We start from the raw sequence: 14,352 nt of genomic DNA, 5'->3' as shown, positions 1-14,352 counted from the left end.
CTATCTCTCTCCATCTCTCTCTCACACACACACTGCACTGTGCACGTCATTAGAACATCATTTGAAATAGACTATAAATATTCATTTCTGTTCTGATAGTTGCTCTCATTGAAACATATTAGTGCCAAGCGCTGTCTGACTTGCCAATGCTAGCTGTACAAATCAACAAATCGAACAAATCAAACCAGTAGCACCAAAGCACCAGAACAATGAGCATACTACTTCCTCAAATGTGACCTTATGCAAATATGACCAACAGGGTGTGTTTTTTTCTTTTATTTTTGTTTTTATTTCATTTCATTTATCGAAAATGGCCCGCAAATGCCCCCCCTTGACGATGACTCTGTAGCCCCTCCAGCATCCCTGAGCTGCTATAATGTATGTGTGTTCTGTATGTATGTTCATGAATTGCATGTGCTATTTGTGAATTTGTACTGGAGGGTGAGTTTTGGATTAAGTTTACTAAATGGTGTTTATTAAGGATGAATATTTTAAACGGGTTCATTACAGATAATGATTTTAACAGGGTACATTAAAGGTGATGGTTTTTATGTTATGTTTACTATTCAGACATAGTTGTGGTCCTCAGTGGGAAGCAATGTAGTATATTGTATGTCTCTATCATGTCTCCTGATGATGTCATGTCAGCCTGAGGAATGATTATCACCTGTTGCAGGGGTGGACTGCACCTTGCAAGAGAACTTGCATGCAAGGTGCAGTCTGCAGTGCTACCTTGGAATCCTGTTTTTTATGTCACTTAAAGTTCCTCTTCCTATGTTATTACAGTTCGTTACAGTTACTGAATTTAAGCATGATCTGCAGTACTGTAACTGTGGAATATTTCTGTTTCTGATTGTTTTTATCCTGAATTCCATCCTCTCAAAGTATGACTGTACACTGTTCTACTGTATTTTAATGCATGTATTGTTTGAAACTAATACTGCCTCTTGGTAAGGACTCTCTCACAGAAGACATTTTATATCTCAGTGGGACTTTTCCTGGTAAAATAAAGGATGAATAAAACAAATAAACCGAAATTTCAGTCTGAACGAGTGTACCCAGGAGCTCCTCGCGTCAACCTGATGCTTCAAAGTGAGATCCCACACCTTACCACTCAGCAAACTGGAGAGTGAGGGTGAGTGTCATTGCAGTGAATGTAAATGCTGCCATATTTCCATTGCCTCATAATCCAACATAGTAAGGACAAGTGTATACAGACCTGAATACATGCTGGTGTCAGTGAGATCTATAGTTTGTTATTGATTTTAGTGTTGCTTCCTGCACCCCCTCCCTACCCCCTCCCCACCCTCTGTGGCCTTGCTTTCCTTCACAGATATGCATGTGGCAATTTCCTGACATTACTGCGTTTATCAGTGTAATTGTGGTTGAAAAGAAATGAATCATTCAAAGAGCTTTGATGACAGCAGATGTTAGATTACATCTCTGAACATTTGTCAGAACAGCTGATGGTTCCTCTTTTTTATTTTTGCTGATTTTTTTTTTGCTCCTGGAGAACTTTTTACATGACCATCTAGATTTATTTGAACTTATTAGGGCCTAAAATCACTGAAAATACACTTATGCAAGTCTATGCAAGTTACTGTATGCAAATGTAAATAGAGAAGAATGTATAGGGCACTGGGAATCTGCAGGTGAATAACACAGGAACAAGGACACAGCTGTGATCATCGCACTAATTGTCATATGCTAGAGGTTCATGGACACATGCTCATTACACCATTTTGACATCACCAATGTTGCAATGTTGGAAAGAGTTATCAGTAAATTCATTCTTTGCACCACCCTTTTACCAACAGATCAGAATCTGTTCAAGAATTAACAGAGCCAAACATCCGGCAAAGTCTTATTGATGTTATATTGGTGAAACCATGGAAGCTTGGCAAGAAGATCTACAGCAGATCGCCACAGCAGATGAGTTTGGTCTGATTAAAGTGGTCACTGTAGATACCCTGGCCTGAAGACAACTGGATGATACTTAGTAGGGCTGCAGGATATAGCCGTCGCGATATATCGAATAGCTATTTTTAGCGACATAACAGCTATCCCTGGTATGTGGCGTTAGGTTTCTTCCCATATTTTTTTCCCTTCAGTCATACCTGATGCGGGAGCACACCTACACGACGGCTATATCGTGCAGCCCTAATGCTTAGTGTGCACACATGGGGTTTGGACACAAGATCACACACACAAGATCACACGTGTGTGTGTGTATGTGTGTATGTGTGTAGGTGGTGATGTCAGAATGTGTAACTGCGTAAACTGGAATTCCAGAGCTTTTCTTGTGAATTGTAGACCTTCTTCTGCAGCATACTATATTTGATCTAGCTTGGTAAAGCAGTAGTCCATATTTGTTCTGGTTGGGACACATTTGGTTGAAAAATCTAGTGCTGCTCTAAAAAAAGTGCTCTACAGTGCTCTACACATGACTGCCAGGATATTCTTTTTCAGCACTGTTTCTCATGAGAAATGTCTGTAAAAGACTATGTGGAAAGTTCAGACTCAGACACACTGGTAAGTTGTTAAAGTTCAACTCCAGGCTCCAATTTTTAGGTGTGGTATCATTTAGAAAAGCAGCTTACCTTTACTTTTAGTGCTCCCTAAAAAGTAAAAAAAAAAATCTATGTAAAGTTTTCCAATGTATAACCTAGCAGAATAAAGGCATTTGCTTAGCAAAACACTCCTTACCAATAAACTCAAGCCCCTGTAACCACAGGCCTCTTCCTGCTTCCTTTCCCACGCTCTGAATGATCTGGATGTCTAATCAAGGGGGTCCCCTGCATTGCTTCACTTTGACAGTGCCTGAGGCTGCTATCAGCTATATGCTGTAAACACTGTCCTGAGGGATAAACAGCAACACAGGCAGCAGGGGGTGCCACTCTTTTGCTGGTCTTCTCCTGCACCCTCCGCTGGTATGATGTCATTACTGCTGGTCAATGCCAAGGGAGCCAACGAGTGTGTGAGTGAGGGACTCGGCCATTTGCAGGGCTGCCTCCTCCTCTCTTAAGGTTGTCCCTTAAGGTGGACCTCTAGCAAACAATTAAAATTGGGTATTATTTATGGTGTGTGTCCACCAATTAGGTTCATGCAAACGCATGGCAAGTTGCATCCAATAAGCCTAGAACTAAACTCTCCAATACTAGCCAATGACGCAACCTGGCCAATTTGAGGCTTTCATTAGAGCACAGAGAGTCCATTGCCTTTATCCTCATCTGAAAAGACTTCCAGGGAAGCTGGATGCCTCAGACCCTTTTTGCATTTGTTGCATCAGCCGTATGTTGCCACACTGAATGGAAATTATCATGGCATTTCCCTGCTCTCCACTACAGGGAAAATTCTGGCTAGGGTCTTGGCCAAAAAACTCCTGCCCTTGTCTGAAAAAACACTACCAGAATCCCAAAATGATTTTCTTCCCAACAAAAGTGTCAGTACTCCACCCCCCTAGTATGCAAAGGCATACAAGCAACTTGGTCTGGTCCTGAACATAAAAAAGACTTAGATCCTCCATCAACCACCACCCAACAAGATCACACCTGCTCTTCCCCCAGAAACCTTTGTTGACAACTCCAGACTCGAAATGTGAATCAGTTCCCATACCTCAGCAGCCTTCTCTCCTTCAAAGCCAACATCGACATCGAAATCTACCACCGTCTCAGCTGTGCCAGCAGGGCCTTCTCAAAGAAAAATGTCTTTGAAAACCGTGACCTTCAGGCTAAAATTCTGGTCTACAAAGCAGTAGTGCACCTACTCTATTGTATGGGTCAGAAACATGGACCACATAGCAGGCACCTTAAGGCACTTGAGGCATACCAACAGAGGTGCCTCAGAAAAATCCTGAGGCTCAGCTGGGAGGATAAGCGCACTAACACCAGCATCCTCGAGGAGGCCAGCGTACCCACCATCACCGCCACCATCGCACAACATCAACTTAGATGGACTGGTCATGTTCTCCATATGCCTGACTCTCGCCTTCCAAAACAAGTCTTGTACTCCCAGCTTCTGACAGGACGCCGTGCCACTGGAGGTCAAAAGAAGAAATACAATGACAACATCAAGGCAAACATAAAAAAGTTCCACATTGACCGTAACACCTGGGAGAAATCAGCAAACAACGAGGAGGCCTAGAGAATGCTTTTCCCTAAGGGTGCTGCGCTGTACAACACTGACCTCCACTGTGCTGCCGAAAACAAGTGCACTCAGAAAGAAGAGAGCTACAAAAAAGCCCCAAACCATATCCTCGAACTCCTGCTCCTACCCCTGCCCACACTGCCCCAAAATATGCAGTTCCAGGATTAGCCTCTATGGCCACCTGAACACCCATAAGGACCCAGAAGGAGGACAGTCTTACTCAGCTTCGAGTGACCACCGATGATGATGTGACGATGATGATGTTGCCTCACTGCAAGTTTTAATTGCAGTGTTTTACCTCTTTAACCTAATCTTTTGAGTTATATTTTTTCTATTGTTTATTTATTTTTTTGTCGTCTTTCACCTTTTATCTGTGCTTTACAAGTGCTGTGCTGTCAGTTTTGAAATCAAAAAAGATAAAAAGCATATGGGTAAGGCATTTCTCAAGTGAATATATGTTGACTTAATTGCCACACCCATGAAATTATTTTTAAAGATTTAATTGCTTACACTAAAAATCCATTAAGTTTTTGGTCAGAAATAAACTAGTACAGGCCACAAAAAATGCAACAGTTTTGACCCCACCAATAAAAAAGAACTCCCATTTCAGCCATGTTGCAAATTAACCACAGCTTAGTTGGAAGCAACTGAAAGTCCCACGTACAACCAAGCCAATGTTTAAACAGACACAAGCACAGTAATTCTACTGAATCACTAGAAAGTTAAAATACAGACAAGTTACTCTACAAACTACCCATCAAGCATGGATAATGCCAATGCCATTGAAATGTCTCTAACTTGAGAGGGCTATGTGTTCTGTAAACCAACTCATATCCCAGGTGTTAGAATGCATACGCCGTCACCCCTCTGGATGTTGGCCCGTGTTGCAGCCACTTTGGGGGCCCTGTGATGGCCGTTGTTCAGTCCAGGAGGGCGGTCCTGTGCGGTCTTGGCTGGGGTGCAGCTGCTGTATTTGGAAAACCACATCCTCAACGGGCCTGAGAAAGGTATGGTCATGAAGTGACATCACAGAACATATTGGTGACAATCCGCTTCCACGGCAGGAGGAACATAACAGTAGCAGAAATAACAGCTGTAAAAACCATTTCACACACATACAAAAAAAAGGATGAGATCTCATGGACTGTTTCACTGTGCTTGCAGTGGTTTGGCCAAAAAAAAAAACAAAACCAAATGAAGCAAAACCAAAAGACCTATCCTCTGGATAAAGCTCTATTATACCTGTTGTTAATTTTTAGAAAAAAAAAAGACTGTCAGGTTTTCCAAGAAGGTCAGCTTGCAACAAAGGCCACCATTTCCATTTTAGGACCACTTCCTGTGCCACAGGAGATTAATTCTGTGAAAGAAGGCGGAGAGCTGTATCACCAAGCATGAATCACTTCTTGGATCTCTGTCCAAATCTTCACACATCCTCCACTTCTCACATATGTCACTGACCCTCCCACCAGCCAATCACAGGCCTTGTTTATAAAAGGAGCTCTGAAGTTCTGCCTCACTGCAGAGGGACTTCTCTGTGAGGGCTTAAATACCAGCTCCCTGCAGCATTGTCAGGCAAAGAGGTACAGACTCTCTTGTGTGAACCTGCATCCAGCCCACAGAAAGGTAAGAGTCTTGCTCCCCATTACGAAAACGAATCTTCTCAATGAATATTTGTCTGTTTACAGTTGCTCTGGCGGTCTGGCACTGAACAAAAAAAGCAGCTAGCCACCTATAAATGCTTTGCTTTGTCATTTGTTCAAAGAAACTGATCTTTCCTTGTCAGGCAAACTGCATGTAATTAATGTGCTGTGTTATGTGCAGGATCCTCTTAAGAAAATGAACTACTGCTTTGACCTGACAAAGGGGTTGGCGTTTTTGAATATTTTCTGAAATTATGTCAAACGGAGAGGTGGCATGACTGCCAATGACATGCCAGAATAGGCGATTCGCTGTGGCATCATACCGTGCTGTAGACCCCAATCTGGAGCAAAGAAAGTTACTGCAGAAGGAGTCATGAACTCTGCTTGCGACCTTTTGCACACTCTGCCTGTCATTTTAACATTAAAAATTAACACTGACGCACGGCAGCAGAACGGACTCGCGTTGGTCTGAAAACTCCACTGGAGCGTCAGGTTAATTGGGCTCCGCTGATCAGTTTCCATGGCGACAGGCTGTGCGTCTCCCCTCGGTCTCTCTCACTCTCTGTTCACGGCCGTTGACACGTGGTGGGATCAAAGCCACCTGGTGTCTCAGGTGGCTTGTTGGAACTTGCAAACGGTGCAAGAATTTCACTAAAAAGCACAGACGTGTCTGCAGCTGTTATACTTCACCACCGTTATTACAAGACCTCCGTGTCCCTATCTCCGGTAGCAGTGCGTTCAAGACATCGCTTTTGTCATAGATGTCTGCAGTTGTAATGACCTAAGTTGGTGTGTGTCTTTTGTGCAGGATGCAGCGTACTGAGCTGCATTTTGACCGCGCAGTGGCAATACTAGGTTTACAAGGGGCCAGTTATGGGGGGTGGGAGATTGGGACTAATGTTTATTTGCTTGCTCGCCCTTCCATCCCATGTGAATGTCTTAACCTGCCAGGCTTACGCACAAACAGTCAGGTCCAGGCAGAAATAGCCTGAAACAAACATATTTGAGGGCACACATCATCAGCTCATTAATTACCCTTTATGCCTATTTCTAGCAATACTGCCTCATTTGGACTAAGACCAGACTGGATTTGTCCCTTGAGGGAAAACTATTCATACAGAACACATGTTTTATGTATTAACCAAGAAGTACTGACAAAATACCAATTATTCACTGGTTTTGTTGGTCAGCAATGTGGTGGAATGGTAAGGCAGAGGTTGCTGGTTTGATTCCATGCAGGGGAGATCACTGCTGCTGTACCCTTGAGCATTGCTTCAGTAAGTGGCATGACCTTTTTGCATGTACTTTTCTAAGTCATTCTGTATAAGAGCGTCTGCTGAATGACCAAATGTAATGTAATTACATCTTACATTATTGTCATTTAGCAGATGCTCTTATCCAGAGGGACTTAGATTTAGACTTTATACAGATGGATATTTACTGGGGCAATTCTGGGTTAAGTGCCTTGTCCAAGGGACAGCAGCAGTGCCCCAGCAGGGAACTGAACCAGAAACCTTTCAGTTATGAGTCCTGCTCCTTCCAGCTATGCTACACTGCATATTGTGAATATGCATTGCTCAGGATAAGTGCATCTGGTAGATATGGCTAAATTATAATGTGATTCATGGTTTGCGTCTTGTGTGAATATATATTTGTCAAAATGAGGTGCTCCACATAAACAAATTGAGAGTAAAATTAACACAGGCTACATACCACATGTTGGAAACTTGTGGGGAAAAAATACCCAGTTTGTCCGAAAAGCCAAATAAGGGAAGATCATTTCCTGATGAAAGGGTCACATGAAGGCTTCTTGTTCCTCATTTCTGCAAATGTCTTGCCTCCGCAGAGATTCCAAATAAGGAAGAAAGCGACCCCTGAAAACATGAAATTGTTGCTCAGTCTCTTGTTGACGGTGACCGCTGTCTCCAGCCTTGACACGGTGAGCCAATGTTGTCTTGTGTGATCATGTAATCACTTCTTCTTTTAGTTATTCTGGGGTGTTTCAGTTCTGTTCCTGGGGTAACAACAATGACCTTCTGCAAAAGTAATGCATGTAAATACAATATTCAAAGGAATATTATATTGTACATATTACTATTAGACTTTTTAAGAATGATTATTGCCATTTTCATGTAATTTTGTATTTTTACTCATATATTGCAGAGTATATTGTAAAATGAAAATAATAAAATTGACAGTTATGGTTTTTTTCATGACAGGAAGCTGGGCAGTTGAACTGTGAAACAGACGCTAGTTTTGTTGAGGCTGAAAACTTGTGAAGTACAAGGGCATAGGGAGTTATTACCCTCTGTGTAAAGAAAGATGCTAAGTTGTTAGACTCCAGTGGACTGGACAGGAGACAGAGGCCATTAGGAGCATCTTCCAGCTTTTTTTTTGAAAGAGAGAAGGTTCTTGATGTGCCGTGACTGTGGTGTCTCTGCCCCCTCCCCCAGGACTGGCTGAGGATCTGGAAGCTGATGCGAGCTAACCCCTTCGATAGGTCCCCAGGTACCAACCCTTCAGCCTACAGCAATATGAAAACACACACGCACACACACACGCACACACATATACAGGTAATCACATGCACACTCTCACACTAACCCCTCTGTGCACTTGACTTTGAAGGTCCTGGCTGTCTGAATGGAGGAACCTTTGTGCCCTACAGAGAGGACCGAGGGTTCTGCTCATGTCCTGAACAATTCCAGGGAAGAAAGTGTGAGATCGGTAAGAGTCATACAGCTCTTTGAACCAACTCAGTGTTTCATTAATCCTCAATGAACCTCTCTGATCCATCCTCAATTATGTTCAGGGAGGCAGCCTCACTTACTTTGCTGTTATTAGCTATGACACTCAAATCTTGCATTTTGTATTAGTGCACAACACTATTGCACTTTTACTCTAGTTGTTGAAATATGAAACTTTTGCAGCACTTATTCTGTGTCCTGTGAGGAACCAACCTTTGCATTGGAAGTTGTTCTGGGTAAAGAGCATCCGCAAAATGACAAAACTCAAAACACAAACGTGTCACTTGCCGTTTCCATGCAGATGTGTCAGCACAGTGCTATAATGACAATGGGGGGTACTACAGAGGCACTGCATCACTGTCTCAGAGCGGGGCGGAGTGCCTGCGCTGGGACCATGTCGACGCCCAATTTGCTCTCGGATCGCGCGCGCTAGCCCTGGGGATTGGAAAGCACAACTACTGCAGGTAAAAGGAACGCACCTGACAGCCTCTGTCTCCATATGTGTAATATACAGGGTGACCAAACAGCCGCACCCCATAGAGATTCGGTAGGATAAAATGAAACAAAACAAGAGTGAAAAAAAAAGTGTCTCCACACCAGGTATGTGACGGCTGCAAAATTTCTGTTAGAAAGAGTTAAAGTTTAATTTTTTGTATGAATGGAAAAGGGGGGGGGGGGTGATGTAGAATCCAATGAATACTATCAAAGATAGCCACCAACCAATCTCAGAACCATAGGGAGAATAATTACAAGAATAATCAATGAAATGGAAAGCGGTTCAGGTATCACCCATATGTGGAATAGAAAAGTGTTACGAAGTCCATTAGGGTTAAGGTCAACAGTATTATACAAATAGTATGTGTATTTTTGTTGTATTTATTAAAATCCCAATGGGGCATCACATTCTTGTCACTATATATTACACACACCCATACATGGAACTGTTTTTATGCCAGAGATTACTACACCCAGACTATGACATCAGATGTGAAACTCTCGGCTACTGGGCTCCGTTTAAGGATGTAGCCAGGTGTGATGGTGTTTGGGGAAGTACTTGTAGTTTCTTCATTGTCTAACCTCTAAAAATAGCCTTGCATGACTAAAAGACTGAAAAATCCCCTCCCGCAGACTACGTCTGTTGCTTTATGATTCACTGCAACGTAAGGTTTTAACACAGCGTTAGAGAGAAAATGAAACAATAACCGCCGACACTGTGTTGTAGTGAACTCATCACTGGTTCAGCCAACTGTTCTTATTTTACTTCTACATGCCTTCAAGTACATGAGCGCTTCATTGTGCCCTCATTGATCCTTGGAGTATTCAAACATGAACCCCTGGGAAAATATCTGGTCAGACATCCCGTGCAGGCACTGAATGGGTACGTGTTATGTGCCTGCAGGAATCCGGATCGGAGCACAAGGCCCTGGTGCATGGTTCAGAAGGGTCACCAGATTGTCCCCGAATTCTGTCAGCTCCAACGATGTGGAGAAGAGCCAAGTGAGTGGGTGGCCGTTCTTCTACCCTACCTCAAGGGGCAATATGTTTTTCAGAAAAAAAACATGACCCTTTCTTAAAATCAGTACCAATATTCTAATGTGAATACTGCAACAGATTTGAAAACCAATCCTCCAAGGTACTGTATGTAGTTCTTGTTATTTTTGTGGCACACCATTTTATGTGCTTTCTCTGAAAGCACATAAACACATTTGTTTTAAGATGAAAGATTTATGCACATCTCTGTATGCCAGTGACCAAGGCGTTTTCAGCACAGTACGTGATTGTCCTGTTGTGGAGCAAAGGATGAAGCTCAACAGTCTGTTTATAAGTGGTAAAAGAACCAGCTTGTCTAACCCGTGTAGCCGCGTGTGTCGACAGTGACCATGTGTGGGGAGCGATCCCAGAAGCTGTTCAAGATCGTCGGGGGGAAGGTCACCACGGTGGAGTCCCACCCCTGGATCGCAGCCATCTACTACAAGAGCCGGACGTACCAGGAGAACTGGTTCCGGTGTGGCGGCAGTCTGATCTCTCCGTGCTGGGTCCTTACAGCAGCTCACTGCTTCCCAGATGGGTAAGCTGAGGGGGAAAACAAAAGAGCTCCTTGGGATGGGAGCTGGGACACCTTTCCCAGCAGCCATTGCACTGCAAAGATTTTTTCCTGCCTGATGGCTGGAGCTCAGTGGGGCCGAGCTTGGTTAGGACGTGGAGGCCCCTAGGGAAAAAGCAGGTTGCTGCTAGAAGTGGCTGCTGATGAGCCAGAGGAGGGAAATTCTCCCTCTGGGCAAAGCAGAAAACCAATTTTAAAGTGAGGTGAGGTAGATGCTGTGCTGTAGGAGATGCCTGTCTTTTGGATGAGACACTGAACTCCTGATTCATTGCTGTCATTGAGAAATTTATGGCACTTATTGGAAATACATAGGGAGTTCCCTGGCACAATGCTCAGTCTAACTGTCCCACTCTGGCCAACTACTCATCACTCAGATCAACTGTCAAAACAAATCCATTCCCCACCAGCTCAGGTGCTGTGTGGTGAGCACATTCCTGCAAACAGCTGCTGTGCATCACCCAGGTGCGTGATACACATTGAGATGGTTGAGTTGAGTCACATCTCATTACTGTAAAGAACTCAGAGATCCGCAAAAGGCTTCATATCAATGCAAGTTATCCTCATTATTGTCATATTCATCAAACCATCAGAAACCACCATCAAATTAATCAGTGATAAAACCCCTGAGCAGAGCTGATGCTCAACGTCTGAGCCTCTAATCAAAAGTGGCACGCACCGCAGCTCCGTGAGTCCAATGCAAAAAGTAAATTCCAGAAAAGCCCCACTCATCGTAAAAGCGTCACTCTGAGGGGTTTTCTGCAGAAGATGGAAAGGCCTGGTGTGAGCAGCAGCTTTAACAGCGTTTATGAGGGTGTGGCCCCTGAGCCTGCGTGTCAGAAACGGAAGCCATTAAAATCGGCTCACGCAGAAGACTCTGGGTTACTGCCCACACACAGTGATGCCAACCGCCTTCGCCATTAGGGTGTGTTCCCTAACAAGTACACTCTATACACAAGGAAAAATATATATCACTGTCTGCCTTTCAGACAGTAGCTGCAATTTTATGCATGCATTGCAAATGTATTATGGTAAAATACACTAACTGTGAAAGAGAACTGCACATGTGTAGGTGCATTATTTTGAAACATATTCAGTATATTTTGTCATGTACTAAACAACGCGATCCTATATTTTTAAGTTTTACTTTGCGTTTCTCCATTAAGGGATTCAAACTGCTTTCACATGAGGGAAAGAACCCCACTATGTTCAGTTGCAGCTGGGTTTACTACTTTGTGCCGTGGTGTAGCACCCATAGAACAAACTGTTGATCTTGTTGGGGCAGACGTGCTTGCAGAGATGCTCAACTGTGAGGCATTTGTAAAGCGCAGCTGGTCTTGTCTTGCAGCATGGCCACGAGCATTAACCGGCTGTCCGTCTCTCTGGGGAAGAACGCCATCAATGAAACCAACAAGTACAGAGAGCAGGCGTTCCAAGTCGAGAGACTCATCATTCACGAAAACTACAGATACAGAGACGAAAACTACAACCACGACATAGGTACGGCTTAGTCGGCTTTTGTGCTGTAAGTGTTTATCAGATGTTTGTTCACGTCCGTTTGTATTGCACATTCATGTAATGCATTTCTGTAAGTGTAGTAGAATGGTATGATTACCGCAAGATTTTGCTGAATTTAGAGAGCGGAATGCAGAAGCTGACCTCATTTGATCTTGTTTATTTCACGAGCACACTCAGATTAGACATAAGACATTGTGCTTCTCTCACAGCTTTGAACTCTGTCAACCAAACCCAGTCCGAGACAAACTTGGTTCCCTTTCTTTATGTTCCTCTTATGGTCAGTCAAACCCCAATTTAGCCCCTCTGACAGATATACGAACATTTCCTTTGTTGAGGGAAGCTTCCGTGACGTAAAACGTGGGATGGTTTTACGGTGGGCCAGATTCCTTTCATTAAAAGAAAAAATAAAACCCTGGCCAATCATTCAGCCAGACTTAGTCAGCATTTGAAAATCGGCGTTGTCTGGACCGTCGAGTTTGTGTGAGATCACATCCAGACAAAACCATTGCTTTTCAAACACATAATGGGTTTATAACTCCGGAAACTAAATGTTATGGTTAAACGTAAACTCTCATTAGATCTCCATGTTAAGCATTAACTGTAATGTACTTCATCCATGAGCCGCTTAAGGTGCTCTGTAACACTTGGCATTGCTTACTATTGTGTGTTGTTTTTTTCAGCCTTGCTGAGGCTTAAGGGACGGTGTGCAGAGAGTACGAAAACAGTGCGGACCATCTGCCTGCCCCCAGAACATCAGATGCTCCCCCCGGGGACCACCTGTGATGTTGCTGGCTATGGCAAAGAGAAGCACAGTAAGTAATTATTCGCAGACTGCAGGCTCACCCTTGGGGGTCAAGGACTAAAACCCATGGAAAGTGTTTAGTCAGACATACCATGCATTCAAAAAACTTACTGGTAAAGGCCTTTGACATGGCATGTGCCTTTTTTATGTACAACTAAACTCTTAACTTGAGGCTCAATTATACGCTTCTTAACTACAGAGAATTTCAGGACAAATTCCAAGCTCCAAATACACATGATAAATTATAAATCGGGAGGTAAAGCCTTGAAAATTTCTCAGGGGAAACATCCCGGGTCATGGCAACCCCATGAACTAACAACAAAAATCTATTCTGAAATTTTACAGTCAATTTTCTATTCAGAAGTCTTCATTTTTTTCTTTCCAGCCTCCTCTCTATACTCACAGGTCCTGAAAGAGGCAAAGGTGAATATTATGTCCCAGAGTGTTTGCACGAACAAGCAACATTATGGAGACAAGGTGACTGAGAACATGTTTTGCGCCAACAGCCCTGACTGGACTGTAGACTCATGCAAGGTACAGCACCCTCATCTCTGCTATCTTTAAAGAAATACCACTTTTGCACATGGTTCACTGCTCAGTTTGCACACTCATGTGATGATTACACACCGTTTCTCTGTCACAGCAGGAAAATGGATTAACACTCAGTCTCTCTCCTGTTATTGTAACTCCTAAATATTATTACTGTTGTAATAAACCTAAGTTATGTAATTGATGGCTGACTCCCCCTTATCCACAGAGACACGGTTCACATATTGTCTATTGATACAGCTGGATAAGTAATCTGAGACCCTACGCTTGTATTGTAACATAGCAACAGCTGACTTGTTGTCACACCCGCTGCAGTCCTTTGAAGGCCTCATATGAATGTCCCCTGGTTTCTCTTCTGCTGTGTCCTCCGCAGGGTGACTCAGGAGGGCCTCTGGTGTGTGAGGTGGACAACCGCATGTTCCTCTTTGGAATTGTCAGCTGGGGTGAGGGCTGTTCCGAAAAGTACCGTCCAGGCGTCTACACCAAGGTCACCAACTACAACAGGTGGATTGAAGAAAACACTGGTCTGAGCACCATTACTACTGGATCCATGTACCCTCAGAAGTGAACCCCCCTACACTGATAGGCGTGTAGAAATACAGGGTAGCTACAATGCACTGGCCTATCCGCGCAGCCATCCCTAGCAGAAATTTCCTCCTGGCTATGCATAAGGATGTCTTCTTAGTCTTACATGACCAAGTTGTCATATAAAGCTATTACAAATCCGTCTTATTGTGTGCCATCGTGTGACATTTAGGGCAGGTAGGCTTTGGAGATTCTGTATCTTCACGTTATGTTTCATGTAACTGTAAAACAATGCATAACATAATGCCGCAGGCTTTGCTCTTC

At 43.5% G+C, this 14,352-nt stretch overlaps 1 protein-coding gene across 1 annotated transcript; it reads left to right on the top strand.

Annotated features, from left to right (window-relative positions):
* Positions 1–5,679: 5,679 nt before the first annotated feature.
* Positions 5,680–14,352, top strand: LOC118790222 (tissue-type plasminogen activator-like). The gene is made up of 11 exons (XM_036547110.1): positions 5,680–5,769; positions 7,633–7,725; positions 8,240–8,294; positions 8,415–8,513; positions 8,835–8,997; positions 9,933–10,030; positions 10,409–10,601; positions 11,983–12,134; positions 12,833–12,964; positions 13,340–13,488; positions 13,877–14,352. Exons 2-11 carry the CDS (start codon positions 7,669–7,671, stop codon positions 14,069–14,071), a joined length of 1,293 nt encoding a protein of 430 aa, XP_036403003.1. The 5' UTR covers positions 5,680–5,769; positions 7,633–7,668; the 3' UTR covers positions 14,072–14,352.

Source organism: Megalops cyprinoides, chromosome 15 (assembly GCF_013368585.1).
Source record: "Megalops cyprinoides isolate fMegCyp1 chromosome 15, fMegCyp1.pri, whole genome shotgun sequence".
Taxonomy (NCBI): Eukaryota; Metazoa; Chordata; class Actinopteri; order Elopiformes; family Megalopidae; genus Megalops; species Megalops cyprinoides.
This window is presented reverse-complemented; position numbering and strand designations above follow the sequence as displayed.